The sequence below is a fragment of the Eriocheir sinensis genome, chromosome 6 (assembly GCF_024679095.1).
Source record: "Eriocheir sinensis breed Jianghai 21 chromosome 6, ASM2467909v1, whole genome shotgun sequence".
NCBI lineage: Eukaryota > Metazoa > Arthropoda > Malacostraca > Decapoda > Varunidae > Eriocheir > Eriocheir sinensis.
The window spans coordinates 1,754,700-1,770,099 of NC_066514.1; the positions used below are offsets into that span (position 1 = coordinate 1,754,700).

General features: G+C 47.2%; 3 protein-coding genes and 1 non-coding gene across 5 annotated transcripts in view; all 4 read left to right on the forward strand.

Moving 5' to 3' along the window:
- LOC126987263 (bromodomain-containing protein 7-like) overlaps nucleotides 1–5,828 on the forward strand; it is a 111,076-nt gene extending 105,248 nt beyond the window's left edge. Inside the window, exon 15 of the transcript XR_007740569.1 lies at nucleotides 5,634–5,828. The gene's annotated coding sequence lies outside the window, so the exon portion shown is untranslated. The remainder of the gene's footprint in view (nucleotides 1–5,633) is intronic.
- The window catches only part of LOC126987284 (uncharacterized), a 116,640-nt gene that overhangs the window by 90,516 nt on the left and 10,724 nt on the right, over nucleotides 1–15,400 (forward strand). The window lies entirely within an intron of this gene.
- LOC126986789 (baculoviral IAP repeat-containing protein 6-like) overlaps nucleotides 1–15,400 on the forward strand; it is a 99,516-nt gene that overhangs the window by 24,887 nt on the left and 59,229 nt on the right. Inside the window, exons 15-22 of the mRNA XM_050843163.1 lie at nucleotides 1–64; nucleotides 1,701–1,888; nucleotides 2,930–3,072; nucleotides 5,140–5,275; nucleotides 6,325–6,493; nucleotides 7,192–7,341; nucleotides 8,679–9,075; nucleotides 9,518–9,648. The exon at nucleotides 1–64 is cut by the window's left edge and continues 184 nt beyond it. Coding sequence (XP_050699120.1) covers nucleotides 1–64; nucleotides 1,701–1,888; nucleotides 2,930–3,072; nucleotides 5,140–5,275; nucleotides 6,325–6,493; nucleotides 7,192–7,341; nucleotides 8,679–9,075; nucleotides 9,518–9,648 — 1,378 coding nt within the window. The remainder of the gene's footprint in view (nucleotides 65–1,700; nucleotides 1,889–2,929; nucleotides 3,073–5,139; nucleotides 5,276–6,324; nucleotides 6,494–7,191; nucleotides 7,342–8,678; nucleotides 9,076–9,517; nucleotides 9,649–15,400) is intronic.
- Trnal-cag (transfer RNA leucine (anticodon CAG)) lies at nucleotides 2,473–2,546 on the forward strand. Its single transcript has one exon. It is a non-coding gene; the product is annotated as a tRNA-Leu (tRNA).

Sequence of the window (15,400 nt, forward strand, 5' to 3'; positions counted from 1 at the left end):
ACCACCCAAGCCTTCACAGCAGCACCAGCAGCAGTCACAGCAGCCACAGCAGTCACAGCAGCAGGTTGGGGCTAAGGGACAGAGAGAGAGAGAGAGAGAGAGAGAGAGAGAGAGAGAGAGAGAGAGAGAGAGAGAATTTGATTTTAATGGTAGCTAGTCAACTTTTTAGAATTAACACTGTCATTGAGAGAGAGAGAGAGAGAGAGAGAGAGAGAGAGAGAGAGAGAGAGAACTTGCTTTTAATGGTAGCTTGTTATTTGTTTAGAATAAACTATCAATTAATCCTAAATAGCTTACAAAGATCAAATTTGACCATCAGTTAATTTGTCATTGATTTTTATATAATGGTACAATTAACCGTGTAGCAGCGACGGGCCAAATTTGTGGCTTTACCATGTAGCAGCGACGGGCCAAATTTGTGGCTTTACCATGTAGCAGCGACGGGCCAAATTTGTGGCTTTACCGTGTAGCAGCGACGGGCCAAATTTGTGGCTTTACCGTGTAGCAGCGACGGGCCAAATTTGTGGCTTTACCGTGTAGCAGCAACGGACCAAATTTGTGGCTTTACCATGTAGCAGCGACGGGCCAAATTTGTGCCATGATATAAACCCCCCAAAATAGATGATACATAATCTGATCACAAATGCTTTGATATATATTATGAAATGGTTTGTGTGAGGGGTGATTTTTTCTCATTTTTCTCGCTTGGAGGGACCATTAAACCCTTCCTTGTGTGCGGTGCGGACGTGACCATCCCCTCAGGCACAGTCGGGGAGCCCAATGTGGGGTCTCTTTTAACCTCTGTATCTCAAAAACTATTCATCACAGCTAAAAACCAAAAACACCATTGGAAAGAGGAGGTCCAGATCTATAGGAGTCAGTCATGTATGCCTCTCTTGCGAACATACATGCACGTTCAGGGAGTGTTGAATGTTAAGACTTACATCGGTGTGTGTGGGATGATCAGCCGTATTGAGGGAACTGTGGATATCTCTCCTTCAGACTCTGGCAAGGGAGTATTGGCAAGTGCAATATTTACAACTATTTGGTCAAAGAATCAGGCAGGTGATCGGTGAAGCTATGTCGCTATATTGGGCAAGAATATCCACCAGTTACTTGTCCGTAGATTTGCCGCGCTGGGCTGATATAATTTTCCACCAAATTTAATGAACACACTCAATCCTGTGTTGTGAGAATTAGTGTTGGAACGCACTCATACGCGGGAGATTTGAGTGCGGCTGGAGGTCACAGCGGGCGTTTAGCACCACCCCTAACCTAGCCTAACCTAACCTAACCTAGCCTAACCTAACCTAACCTAACCTAACCTAACCTAGCCTAGCCTAGCCTAGCCTAACCTAACCTAACCTAAGCTAACTTAACCGAACCTAACCTAACCTAGCCTAACCTAGCCTAACCTAACATAGCCTAACCTAGCCTAACCTAACCTAACCTAACCTAACCTAACCTAACCTAATCTAACCTAACCTTACCTAACCTAACCTAACCTAACCTAACCTAGCCTAACCTAACTTAACCTAACCTAACCTAACCTAACCTAACCTAACCTAACCTATCGCCCGCTGTGAGCATCTAGCAATGAAAGGGTTAAGGAACGTGATCCGCGCTGCTACCGGGCTAATATATCCTTTGGTGTCCCTTTGTTGCCTTCAGTCCTAAGTCCAAGGTTCCTTTCCCTGCAGGAGGTCCAGAAGAACAGTGACCTTGACCTTGTATCGCAGTACATGCCACCGCTGTCGTCCTCCTTCCTGGACCGCCTGGCTGCCACCTCCACCAGTAAGCGGCTGGAGGTGGTGCGGGGGTGTGACGTGATCCAGGAGCTGTCCGTCACGGTGCGATGCTGTACACGCACCGCCATACCCCATGAAAGGTGAGGCAGGGGAAGGGAAGGGAGTGATGGGCTTTGTCGTCAAACCAGCATTTTTTTATTTATTTTTTTATTTATTCATTTTTTCTAACATCTAGCCTATAGAACCGGTAGGCTTCCTTGTGGCCCGTCATGGCGCAGGCAAGTGTTTATAGTGGCGCCATCTTCCCTTGGCTCATGCTGCCCCCCGGAACTCCTTGATTCACTTGGACGGTTTCCGCTAGAGTCCGGGTTGATGGGTGGTCTTCAGGACAGCATGTGGGTAGTTTTAAGCCACTCGGCGGTGACTGAAAAATCCCAGGTGGTAGCGTGGGGATTCGAACCCGCGTCGTCCATCACACGGTGAATGTGGGCCCAGCACGCTACCACTCAGCCACCGCCTACCCATTCAGCCACTGCCTACCCTAAGCTTAAACTGTTTCTCTGTACAGTGCAATCATCAGCTCAGTGTTTTTAAGTACTGTATAAATGGAAGTGTCATTTTGTATGGGACTTCACAGGGGGTACACAAAACTTTGGATATTTGTCATATATCTCTCATGTATATAAATGTCCCAGTGTACTTGCTTTGAGCCCTTCTCCAGGGGGGCTTCGTGGTGCAGTGGTTAGCACACTCGGCTCAGAACTGAGAGAGCCCGGGTTCGATTCCCGGGCGGAGTGGAAAAATTTGGGGGGCTTTTCCGATACCCTACATAGCCCCTGTCCACCCAGCAGTGAATGGGTACCAGGTATTAATCGGGGGTTGTGTCCCGTCCCCTGGGGTCTGTTCCCTTCTATAATTCCTTCCCCTTCTGTCTCTCTCCGGCATACGACCACTGATGTTGCACCCACTAAACCAAACTTTCCAACTGTTCCCTTCTCCTATAATTCCTTCCCCTTCTGTCTCTCTCCGGCATATGACCACAGATGTTGCGCCCACTAAACCAAACTTTCCAACTGTTCCCTTCTCCTATAATTCCTTCCCCTTCCGTCTCTCTCCGGCATATGACCACAGATGTTGCGCCCACTAAACCAAACTTTCCATCTTCCACCCTTCTTCCACAGACTACAGAGGCTGTCACTGGTGGAGAATGAAGGGTTCCACAAGTCCTTGTTGGAAGTGGCCATCAGCGAGGCCTCCTCCGACCATCTCCGCCACCGTGCCCTCGACCTCCTCCTTTGGCTCACCTCCATCCACACAGCCGCAGGTAAAGGCCGTCTCTCTGCCCTGTGTCATGTCATCATCAGCTCATAGCCACACTCAGCACACTTACACCCTTGGAATTACGCTTCATACTTCTATCTTAGTCCGCCTTTTGTAAATTCCTGTTATTTTTTTTTTTTTATATATATTTTTTTATATATTTTTTTACGTCTATGCCTATAGTGCCAGTAGGCTTGCTTGAGGGGCCTGGATGGTGTTCGGCCCCAGCCCATCATGGCACAGGCAAGTGTTTATAGTGGCGCCATCTTCTCTTGTAAATTGGAAAAGATTGTGGTCGGTTTTATAAGACAGTTTGGCATCTCACATCAGCTATTTCTAAAGGTCAAAGAGGGGGTCAATCAGGTTCTAATGAGTGTTTCTTTGGGTTCACAGTACAGAGGAAGGGTCAGACTACCACCAGGGTCATAAAACTACTCCTGGAAATGCCCACAACTCCTACGAAAGCCTTGTCAAATATGTGAACTTGGGCGACGAAATGTTTGAAAATACGACCCTTAGTTAGGCTAGGTTAGGTTAGGTTAGGTTAGGTTAATCTAATGAGTGTTTCTTTAGGTTCACAGTACAGAGGAAGGGTCAAACTATCACCAGGGTCATAAAACTACCCCTGGAAAGGCCTACAGCTTCCACGAAAGCCTTGTCAAATATGTGAACTTGGGCGACGAAATGTTTGAAAATACGACCCTTAGTTAGGTTAGGTTAGGTTAGGTTAATCTAATGAGTGTTTCCTTAGGTTCATGGTACAGAGGAAGGGTCACACTACCACCAGGGTCATAAAACTACCCCTGGAAATGCCCACAACTCCCACGAAAGCCTTGTCAAATAGGTGTTCTTGGGCAGTGAAATGTCTTATGATACGACCCTTAGTTAGGTTAGGTTAGGTTAATCTAATGAGTGTTTCCTTAGGTTCACAGTACAGAGGAAGGGTCAAACTATCACCAGGGTCATAAAACTACCCCTGGAAAGGCCTACAGCTTCCACGAAAGCCTTGTCAAATATGTGAACTTGGGCGACGAAATGTTTGAAAATACGACCCTTAGTTAGGTTAGGTTAGGTTAGGTTAATCTAATGAGTGTTTCCTTAGGTTCACAGTACAGAGGAAGGGTCAAACTATCACCAGGGTCATAAAACTACTCCTGGAAATGCCCACAACTCCTACGAAAGCCTTGTCAAATATGTGTTCTTGGGCGGCGAAATGTCATAATACAAGCCTTAGTTAGGTTAGGTTAGGTTAATCTAATGAGTGTTTCCTTAGGTTCACGGTACAGAGGAAGGGTCACACTACCACCAGGGTCATAAAACTACCCCTGGAAATGCCCACAACTCCCACGAAAGCCTTGTCAAATATGTGAACTTGGGCGACGAAATGTTTTAAAATACGACCCTTAGTTAGGTTAGGTTAGGTTAATCTAATGAGTGTTTCCTTAGGTTCATGGTACAGAGGAAGGGTCAAACTATCACCAGGGTCATAAAACTACCCCTGGAAAGGCCTACAGCTTCCACGAAAGCCTTGTCAAATATGTGAACTTGGGCGACGAAATGTTTGAAAATACGACCCTTAGTTAGGTTAGGTTAGGTTAATCTAATGAGTGTTTCTTTAGGTTCACAGTACAGAGGAAGGGTCACACTACCACCAGGGTCATAAAACTACCCCTGGAAATGCCCACAACTCCCACGAAAGCCTTGTCAAATAGGTGTTCTTGGGCGGCAAAATGTTTTAAAATACGACCCTTAGTTAGGTTAGGTTAGGTTAGGTTAGGTTAATCTAATGAGTGTTTCTTTAGGTTCACAGTACAGAGGAAGGGTCAAACTATCACCAGGGTCATAAAACTACCCCTGGAAATGCCCACAACTCCCACGAAAGCCTTGTCAAATAGGTGAACTTGGGCGACGAAATGTTTGAAAATACAACCCTTAAAAATCCTAAAAAATCATCTTAGAAAATCCACATAAAACCAAAATTGAACTATTGGAAACCGTGCTATTTGAGAGGCGTTTCCAGCCACAAGTACTGACCAATGTTGACCTGTGTATGTTTGTTTGTTTGTCACAGTTGATGACCACACCCTCAGCGTCCCCATCATCACTATGCTACAGCTGCATCTCTCCGGCCTGGTGCGCAGCTGCCTTCTGCTGGGAGACCGGGCAGTGGCTCACAAGGCCTCCAAGATCATCGTAACTGCCTTAGAGTGAGTACATTCAATTAATTACGTCATATATCGTCACCTTCGTAAACAAACCGTCTAAGTCATTCAATAGGAAAAGAACTGTTATCATCTCATTTGGGTTAATATTTAGGCAGGAATGAAAAGGCCAGTTCTAGGACACTCAAGTTAGTATAGTCAAATGCTCCCGCCCCTCACCCACACTATTTCTAGAGGCCAAGAAGGAGGTTGATCGAGTTCTAATGAGTGTTCTTTTAGGTTCACGGTACGGAAGAAGGCTCAGACTACCACCAGGGTCATAAAAGCACCCCTGGAAATGCCCTAAACCCCCACGAAAGACTAGTAAATTACGTGTTCTTGGTTCTAATGAGTGTTCTTTTAGGTTCACGGTACAGAAGAAGGCTCAGACTACCACCAGGGTCATAAAAGTACCCCTGGAAATGCCCTAAACTCCCACGAAAGACTAGTAAATTACGTGTTCTTGGTTCTAATGAGTGTTCTTTTAGGTTCACGGTACAGAAGAAGGCTCAGACTACCACCAGGGTCATAAAAGCACCCCTGGAAATGCCCTAAACTCCCACGAAAGACTAGTAAATTACGTGTTCTTGGTTCTAATGAGTGTTCTTTTAGGTTCATGGTACGGAAGAAGGCTCAGACTACCACCAGGGTCATAAAAGTACCCCTGGAAATGCCCTAAACTCCCACGAAAGACTAGTAAATTACGTGTTCTTGGTTCTAATGAGTGTTCTTTTAGGTTCACGGTACAGAAGAAGGCTCAGACTACCCCCTGGAAATGCCCTAAACTCCCACGAAAGACTAGTAAATTACGTGTTCTTGGTTCTAATGAGTGTTCTTTTAGGTTCACGGTACAGAAGAAGGCTCAGACTACCACCAGGGTCATAAAAGTACCCCTGGAAATGCCCACAACTCCTACGAAAGCCATGTCAAATAGGTGAACATAGGTGGCGGAATGTTTAAAAATACGGCCCACTATCTTGTGTTTAAAGATCATAAGTAAAATCCGATCCCTTGAGTCATGGTTCTTATATATTCTTCCTTGTTCTTTTCTGCAGAGGGTCACGGGTGGTTGAGGGCGGCATGGTGTTTGGGTGGGCCGTGCTGGAAGCCCTCCTGGAGTGCCTTGATATTATCCTGCAGTGCCAGAGTGCCGGTGCCCTTCACTGGTTCTTCACCCTGCTCAACCATGTCAAGTGGTGTAACCCCTGGGGCACTGCTCGCAAGGTAAGGTCCTGCAAAGGCTCTCACGTCTAGGATTGTGTCTATTGCCTGCACTCAGAGACACAAGGAGGTGGTCTGTTTTGGTCTGTTTCTCTGCCTATCACTCCTAGGATTGTGTCTATTGCCTGCACTCAGAGACACAAGGAGGTGGTCTGTTTTGGTCTGTTTCTCTGCCAGTCACATCACCTATCACTCCTAGGATTGTGTCTATTGCCTGCACTCAGAGACACAAGGAGGTGGTCTGTTTCTCTGCCAGTCACATCATCTACCTCTCCTAGGATTCTGTCTATTGCCTGCACTCAGAGACACAAGGAGGTGGTCTGTTTTGGTCTGTTTCTCTGCCAGTCACATCACCTACCACTCCTAGGATTCTGTCTATTGCCTGCACTCAGAGACACAAGGAGGTGGTCTGTTTTGGTCTGTTTCTCTGCCAGTCACATCACCTACCACTCCTAGGATTGTGTCTATTGCCTGCACACAGAGACACAAGGAGGTGGTCTATAAGTAGTCATATAAATAGATAGATAGATAGATAGATGAGATTTATATGAAGACTACCTGTGTGTCCATCCTCTGCATAAAGTCCATAAATTTGAATAATGAATTGCCAGTCTTGGACGTTTAAGGCACCTTGACCTTAATGAATGTCTCCCACGTAGTACAAGACATGTTTACAAACTGACCAACTCCTCTTCCGTCAGGTGACCCAGCTGCTGACGATGGTGTCGGAGGCCCTGAGCAAGAAGGTTGACCCCCTCCACGCCATGCTGCAGACTCGCTTCAATCTCTACGGCACGCCACTGGAACGGGAGCTGTTTGACACGGAGCCGCCTCTCCTCACCAAGCAGTCGGTGAGTGCATACAGGCGCTGGGAGAAGGAAAAGGTGACTTGAATTATCATGGAGAGGTTAACCCAGTAGCAGAGGGGACCATGTTTCTTAATGGTCCCTCTAAGCGAGAAAAATGAGAAAAAATCACCCCTCACACAAACCATTTCATAATATGTATCAAAGCATTTGTGATCAGATTATGATTATGGCTTTCATAATCTCCATCTGGGGGCTTCGTGGTGCAGTGGTTAGCACGCTCGGCTCACAAGCGAGAGAGCCCGGGTTCGATTCCCAGGCGGAGTGGAAAAATTTGGGAGGCTTTTTCAATACCCTACGTAGCCCCTGTCCACCCAGCAGTGTACCAGGTATTAATCGGGGGTTGTGTCCCGTCTCCTGGGGTCTGTTCCCTTCTCCTATAATTCCTTCCCCTTCTGTCTCTCTCCAGCATATGACCACAGATGTTGCGTCGATTAAACCAAACTTTCCAACTGTTCCCTTCTCCTATAATTCCTTCCCCTTCTGTCTCTCTCCGGCATATGACCACAGATGTTGCGCCCACTAAACCAAACTTTCCAACTGTTCCCTTCTCCTATAATTCCTTCCCCTTCTGTCTCTCTCCTGCATATGACCACAGATGTTGCGCCGACTAAACCAAACTTTCCAACTGTTCCCTTCTATAATTCCTTCCCTTCTGTCTCTCTCCGCATATGACCACAGATGTTGCGCCACTAAACCAAACTTTCAACTGTTCCTTCTCCTATAATTCCTTCCCTTCTGTCTCTCTCCGCATATGACCACAGATGTTGCCGACTAAACCAAACTTTCCAACTGTTCCTTCTCCTATAATTCCTTCCCTTCTGTCTCTCTCCGCATATGACCACAGATGTTACTTGACTAAACCAAACTTTCCAACTGTTCCTTCTCCTATAATTCCTTCCCTTCTGTCTCTCTCCGCATATGACCACAGATGTTGCCCACTAAACCAAACTTTCCAACTGTTCCTTCTCCTATAATTCCTTCCCTTCTGTCTCTCTCCGCATATGACCACAGATGTTGCGTCGATTAAACCAAACTTTCCAACTGTTCCCTTCTCCTATAATTCCTTCCCCTTCTGTCTCTCTCCGGCATATGACCACAGATGTTGCGTCGATTAAACCAAACTTTCCAACTGTTCCCTTCTCCTATAATTCCTTTCCCTTCTGTCTCTCTCCGGCATATGACCACAGATGTTGCGCCCACTAAACCAAACTTTCCAACTGTTCCCTTCTCCTATAATTCCTTTCCCTTCTGTCTCTCTCCGGCATATGACCACAGATGTTGTGCCCACTAAACCAAACTTTCATGCTCTCCACCAACAGCTATGTGGCGGCCCTACCGGACAGCCAACCTCTGGTCACTCTGCAGCCAACACAACCTCCAACAACAATAACAACAACAACAACTACAACATCAACATAACCTTCGCGGGAGGCTTCACATCCGGGGGCATGATGCCTCTGGGGGGCAGCGGGGCACAGACCTCCGGCACAGCTAACGGAAAAAGCAGTGGGTCTGGGGGCAGCTCCGGGCACCCTTACCTGACGGTCGGCCGAGATGACAGCGACATTGGAGCCCTGCTTGGCCGCACTGCCTCGGCCACCTCTTTCCTGGGTCTGACGCACACCTCGGCCCTGTGTGGACTGCTGGAGGTTGAGCCGCTCCATTTCACACTCCACATGGCCAGCGACGGGACCAAGATGGAGCGCGCTTCCTCAGGTGAGCCAGAGACCTTGTTCTTTTTTTTTATGTCTATAGCGTCAGTAGGCTTGCTTGAGGGGCCTGCATGGTAGTCGGCCCCAGCCCATCATGGCGCAGGCAAGTGTTTATAGTGGCGCCATCTTCTCCTGGCTCATGCTGCCCCCCGGAACTCCTTCTTGATTCACTTGGACGGTTTCCTTGAGTCCGGGTTGATGGGTGGTCTTCAGGACAGCATGTGGGTAGTTTTAAGCCACTCGGCGGTGACTGAAAAATCCCAGGTGGTAGCGTGGGGATTCGAACCCGCGGTGAATGTGGGCCCAGCACGCTACCACTCAGCCACCACCTACCTGTTTGTGTATTCCACTGATTCAAATCATACATGACCTAAGTTTACTTGCACCAATAACACTACTTTGCCTCGGCCCAAACATTGTCTTAAATCCTCCCCCTCCCTCGCCAGGCCACCCCGGTAGTCCCTTCATGATGCAGCCATTCACCATCCCCGGCGGTTTGGATGCTGCCGCCCTGGCCCAGGTGGAGTCTTCATCCGCCACAGGGACCGCCAAGGCTGTGGATGCATCAGTCAGCATGGTGAGTGGATGTTGTTGAAACGCACCCTTCCATTTGAGTGTGCATAGACCATTAGGGTGCGGCCTCACTGCCCGTGGTGTGCTGGGAGGGTGGAGGGTATCGGGACGCGGGTAGCGGGTTCCCTCCAAGCTTACCCGGTACCCGCGTCCTGTATGGCCACTCCTAATAGATGACGTGTTTGTTCCTGCCTCTGATCCGCTCGGCGTCCTGCTACCCTCCGCCCTCCCAGCAAACCCAGCAGTGTGGCCGCACCCTTACAGAGGTTTTTCATTTCATGTGTGTTGGTTGGAGCACCTCTGTTTAGCATAGTAACCCTGAATAGCACCTACCAGCCTCCCTGAAAAGGCCTGTGAACAGTCAGTGTGTTGGGGGGCTTCGTGGTGCAGTGGTTAGCACGCTCAGCTTACAACCGAGAGAGCCTGGGTTCGATTCCCGGGTGGAGTGGAAAAATTTGGGCGGCTTTTCTGATACCCTATGTAGCCCCTGTCCACCCAGCAGTGAATGGGTGCCAGGTGTTAATCGGGGGTTGTGTCCCGTCTCCTGGGGTCTGTTCCCTTCTCCGATAATTCCTACCCCTTCTGTCTCTCTCCGGCATATGACCACAGATGTTGCGCCCACTAAACCAAACTTTCCAACTGTTCCCTTCTCCTATAATTCCTTCCCCTTCTGTCTCTCTCCGGCATATGACCACAGATATTGCGCCGACTAAACCAAACTTTCCAACTGTTCCCTTCTCCTATAATTCCTTCCCCTTCTGTCTCTCTCCGGCATATGACCACAGATGTTGCACCGACTAAACCAAACTTTCCAACTGTTCCCTTCTCCTATAATTCCTTCCCCTTCTGTCTCTCTCCGGCATATGACCACAGATGTTGCGCCGACTAAACCAAACTTTCCAACTGTTCCCTTCTCCTATAATTCCTTCCCCTTCTGTCTCTCTCCGGCATATGACCACAGATGTTGCGCCCACTAAACCAAACTCTCCAACTGTTCCCTTCTCCTATAATTCCTTCCCCTTCTGTCTCTCTCCGGCATATGACCACAGATGTTGCGCCCACTAAACAAAACTTTCCAACTTTTCCATTTGAGTGTGGCCGCACCCTTACAGAGGCTTATCATTTGATGTGTGTGTTAGTTGGAGCATCCTTTGTTTAGCATATTAACTGAATAGCACCTACGACCCTCCCTGAAAAGGCCTGTGAGCTCCGTGTGTCCTCTCCGTCCTAACATACACTTCACAAAACATCTCGAGAAAGGCTCAGAAATGCACAGACGGAAGGAGAAAATTGTTTACGATGTGGAGGCTCGGGTAGCAAACATAGTGGACCCCAGACAAAGGTTGTAGATATCGTAATGACACATAAGAATTGTCGTACTCAGCCTCCCGCGTTTGCCGATGTCTAACCCAAACACTGCCTCCACGACCCCAATACCTACCTTCATATATAGTTATTAAAATACTTGATTATTGGAGTTTTTAGGAATCGTTATGGCTTAGAAACAGGTAGATACAAGGCTCTGAGTACCATAACCCATGACCCCATTAACTGCCTTCATATATAGTTATTAAAATACTTGATTATTGGAGTTTTATAGCAATCATTATGGCTCAGAAACAGGTTAGTACAAGGCTCTGAGTACCATAACCCATGACCCCATTAACTGCCATCATTTATAGTTATTAAAATACTTGATTATTGGAGTTTTATAGCAATCGTTATGGCCCAGAAACAGGTAGATACGAGGCTCTGAGTACCATAACCCATGACCCCATTAACTACCTTCATATATAGTTATTAAAATACTTGATTATTGGTGTTTTATGGCAATCATTATGGCTCAGAAACAGGTTAATACAAGGGTCTGAGTACCATAATCCATGACCCCATTAACTGCCTTCATATATAGTTATTAAAATACTTGATTATTGGAGTTTTATGGCAATCGTTATGGCTCAGAAACAGGTAGATACGAGGCTCTGAGTACCATAACCCATGACCCCAAAAACTTCCTTCATATATAGTTATTAAAATACTTGGTTATTGGTGTTTTTAGGAATCTTTATGGCTCAGAAACAGGTAGATACGAGGCTTTGAGTACCATAATCCATGACCCCAAAACTGCCTTCATATACAGTTATCGTTAAAATAGTTACAGTGTTTTCCATTCACGCTTAACCCGTATCTAGGTCGTGATCTGTCAATGCTGGTAATATAGACAGCAGATGAACAGACAGGGTAACAGTGTGGCATGAACTGACAGGCGGCCGGGTGGAGGTGAAACTTAGGCCTTGGACAGAGTAGAATGGAGCACACTAACACCAGGCAGGAAATGTTGGTGGTTGCCGATGTCCTGCAGAGGGGGACCCATAACTCTGGCTTGCAGTAGCGATGAAGGTTTTATATTTTGTTATGAGAGACATCATCATATAGTGAATGTTTGTCAGCATCACTGTTGCCCAGGAGTTGCTAAGTAAGACCAGATTAACCCAGTAGCAGCGGGGATCATGTTTCTTAATGGTCCCTCCAAGCGAGAAAAATGAGAAAAAATCACCCCTCACACAAACCATTTCATAATATATATCAAAGCATTTGTGATCAGATTATGTATCATCTATTTTGGGGGTTTATATCATGGCACAAATTTGGCCCGTCGCTGCTACACGGTGAAGCCACAAATTTGGCCCGTCACTGTTACACGGTAAAGCCACAAATTTGGCCCGTCGCTGCTACACGGAAAAGCCACAAATTTGGCCCGTCGCTGCTACACGGTAAAGCCACAAATTTGGCCCGTCGCTGCTACACAGTAAAGCCACAAATTTGGCCCGTCGCTGCTACACGGTAAAGCCACAAATTTGGCCCGTCGCTGCTACACGGTAAAGCCACAAATTTGGCCCGTCGCTGCTACACGGTAAAGCCACAAATTTGGCCCGTCGCTGCTACACGGTAAAGCCACAAATTTGGCCCATCGCTGCTACACGGTAAAGCCACAAATTTGGCCCGTCGCTGCTACCGGGTTAAACTTACTTCTCATTTGAACACCTCATGGCCTCAGGGTGTTGGGGGTTGATGTGTGTGTGTGTGTGTGTGTGTGTGTGTGTGTGTGTGTGTGTGTGTGTGTGCGCTGCCTTCCCCTGGCTGGGTCACATTCATTCTTCAAGGAAGCGTATCATAAGCCAGGTTTGCGTAGCCGTGCACAGCTGCCCCTCCGTGCCTGACACATGGTAACCACCAGAGAGGGAGGCTCGGGGCAAAGCTTCAGGGCTCAGTAGATCGTCTGAGGTCATAAGCATTGAGACTGCCCTTGATGTCCTGACGCGCCTTTCCTTGTCTCTCCACAAGGGAGCTGTTTGCATGTGACTCACCCTAAGATCAGTCCAGACCACTGTTACCAGATTATCGTACGCATAACATTGTATTTCCCGGTTTCTGGCTCATTAATATTGCAGAGAAGAGCTCAATAATTAACGATTGTAACAATGATCATTGGTGCATATCGTAATCTTCATGGGTGCGATAGTTTTTGCTCAGAAATCAGCAAAAATAATTCGCCAAGTACGACAATCTAGTTACGTTGGTCCTGACTCCCAGCAACCATGGCGGGCAACTTCTCTTGTTCTCCAATGTTTCCCCTGAGGCAAGACTATTCCTCCATCTCAGGTGCGATAGTTTTTGGTCAGAAATCAGCAAAAACAATACGCCAAGTACGACAGTCTGGTAACATTGGTCCTGACTCCCAGCAAGCATGGCGGGCAACTTCTCTTGTTCTCCAATGTTTCCCCTGAGGCAAGACTATTCCTCCATCTCAGGTGCGATAGTTTTTGGTCAGAAATCAGCAAAAACAATACGCCATGTACGACAATCTGGTTACGTTGGTCCTGGCTCCCAGCAACCATGGCGGGCAACTTCTCTTGTTCTCCAATGTTTCCTCTGAGGCAAGACTATTCCTCCATCTCAAGTGCGATAGTTTTTGCTCAGAAATCGTCAAAAACAATACGCCAAGTACGACTCTGGTAACATTGGTCCTGAATCTCAGCAACCATGGCGGGCAACTTCTCTTGTTCTCCAATGTTTCCCCTGAGGCAAGACTATTCCTCCATCTCAAGTGCAATAGTTTTTGGTCAGAAATCAGCAAAAACAATACACCAAGTTCGACAATCTGGTAACGTTGGTCCTGACTCCCAGGAAGCATGGCGGGCAACTTCTCTTGTTCTCCAATGTTTCCCCTGAGGCAAGACTATTCCTCCATCTCAGGTGCGATAGTTTTTGGTCAGAAATCAGCAAAAACAATACGCCAAGTACGACAGTCTGGTAACATTGGTCCTGAATCTCAGCAACCATGGCGGGCAACTTCTCTTGTTCTCCAATGTTTCCTCTGAGGCAAGACTATTCCTCCATCTCAAGTGCGATAGTTTTTGCTCAGAAATCGTCAAAAACAATACACCAAGTACAACAATCTGATAACATTGGTCCTGGCTCCCAGCAAGCATGGCGGGCAACTTCTCTTGTTCTCCAATGTTTCCCCTGAGGCAAGACTATTCCTCCATCTCAGGTGCGATAGTTTTTGGTCAGAAATCGTCAAAAACAATACGCCATGTACGACAATCTGGTAACATTGGTCCTGGCTCCCAGCAAGCATGGCGGGCAACTTCTCTTGTTCTCCAATGTTTCCCCTGAGGCAAGACTATTCCTCCATCTCAGGGGCTTCCCAGTGTGCTCCTGCAGCTTGGAGAGTTTAACATATGATTGCACCCCACAGTCTGAGAGGTGCCAAGCTCATGAACACACACACCAAGGGTCGTTTTATGAGACATTTCGCTGCCCAAGAACACCTATTTGACAAGGCTTTCGTAGGAGTTGCGGGCATTTCCAGGGGTAGTTTTATGACCCTGGTGGTAGTGTGACCCTTCTTCTGTACCATGAACCTAAAGAAACACCTATTAGAGAAGGCTTTCGTAGGAGTTGTTCTCAATTTTTTTTTTTTTTTATTTATTTATTTATTTATTTATTTATTTTTTTTTTTTTTTACGTCTCTGCCTATTGTGCTGGTAGGCATGCTTGAGGGGCCTGGATGGTAGTTGGCCCCAGCCCGTCATGGCGCAGGCAAGTGTTTATAGTGGCGCCATCTTCTCCTGGCTCATGCTGCCCCCCGGAACTCCTCCTTGATTCACTTGGACGGTTTCCTCTAGAGTCCGGGTTGATGGGTGGTCTTCAGGACAGCATGTGGGTAGTTTTAAGCCACTCAGCGGTGACTGAAAAATCCCAGGTGGTAGCGTGGGGATTCGAACCCGCGGCACCCATCACGCGGTGAATGTGGGCCCAGCACACTACCACTCAGCCACTACCCAATGCTCTGAGCAAGGGGAAACTGACCTTGGGCACAGCTGCATAATGTTCCTTCTAAAACTTTGGCGTAAGTTTCGAGTTGCCGGTGAACAGCTTGACTGAATTCTTGAGATATTTCATTTTGTTAGGTTCATGTGATAATTAGGAAGTTTGTGTATAAAAACTCCATTACTATTGTTGCCAAAGGCTTCTTCAACTTGGCAGGGATATTTTTAACATGTCTGTGAGCTGTATTTACATGTTCGGGATTTGTAATGTGTCTGTGTTCCTGGGGTAGGCTGTCTGTGGGTCTTCCTTGTTTCTTAAGGCCTCACTCCCCTCTGCACAAAGGAGGGTTGGTAGTGGTGGTGGTGGTGGTGGTGGGATGGTGAGCTATAGTTAAACCAAATCGCCAAGTCCGTTTGGGC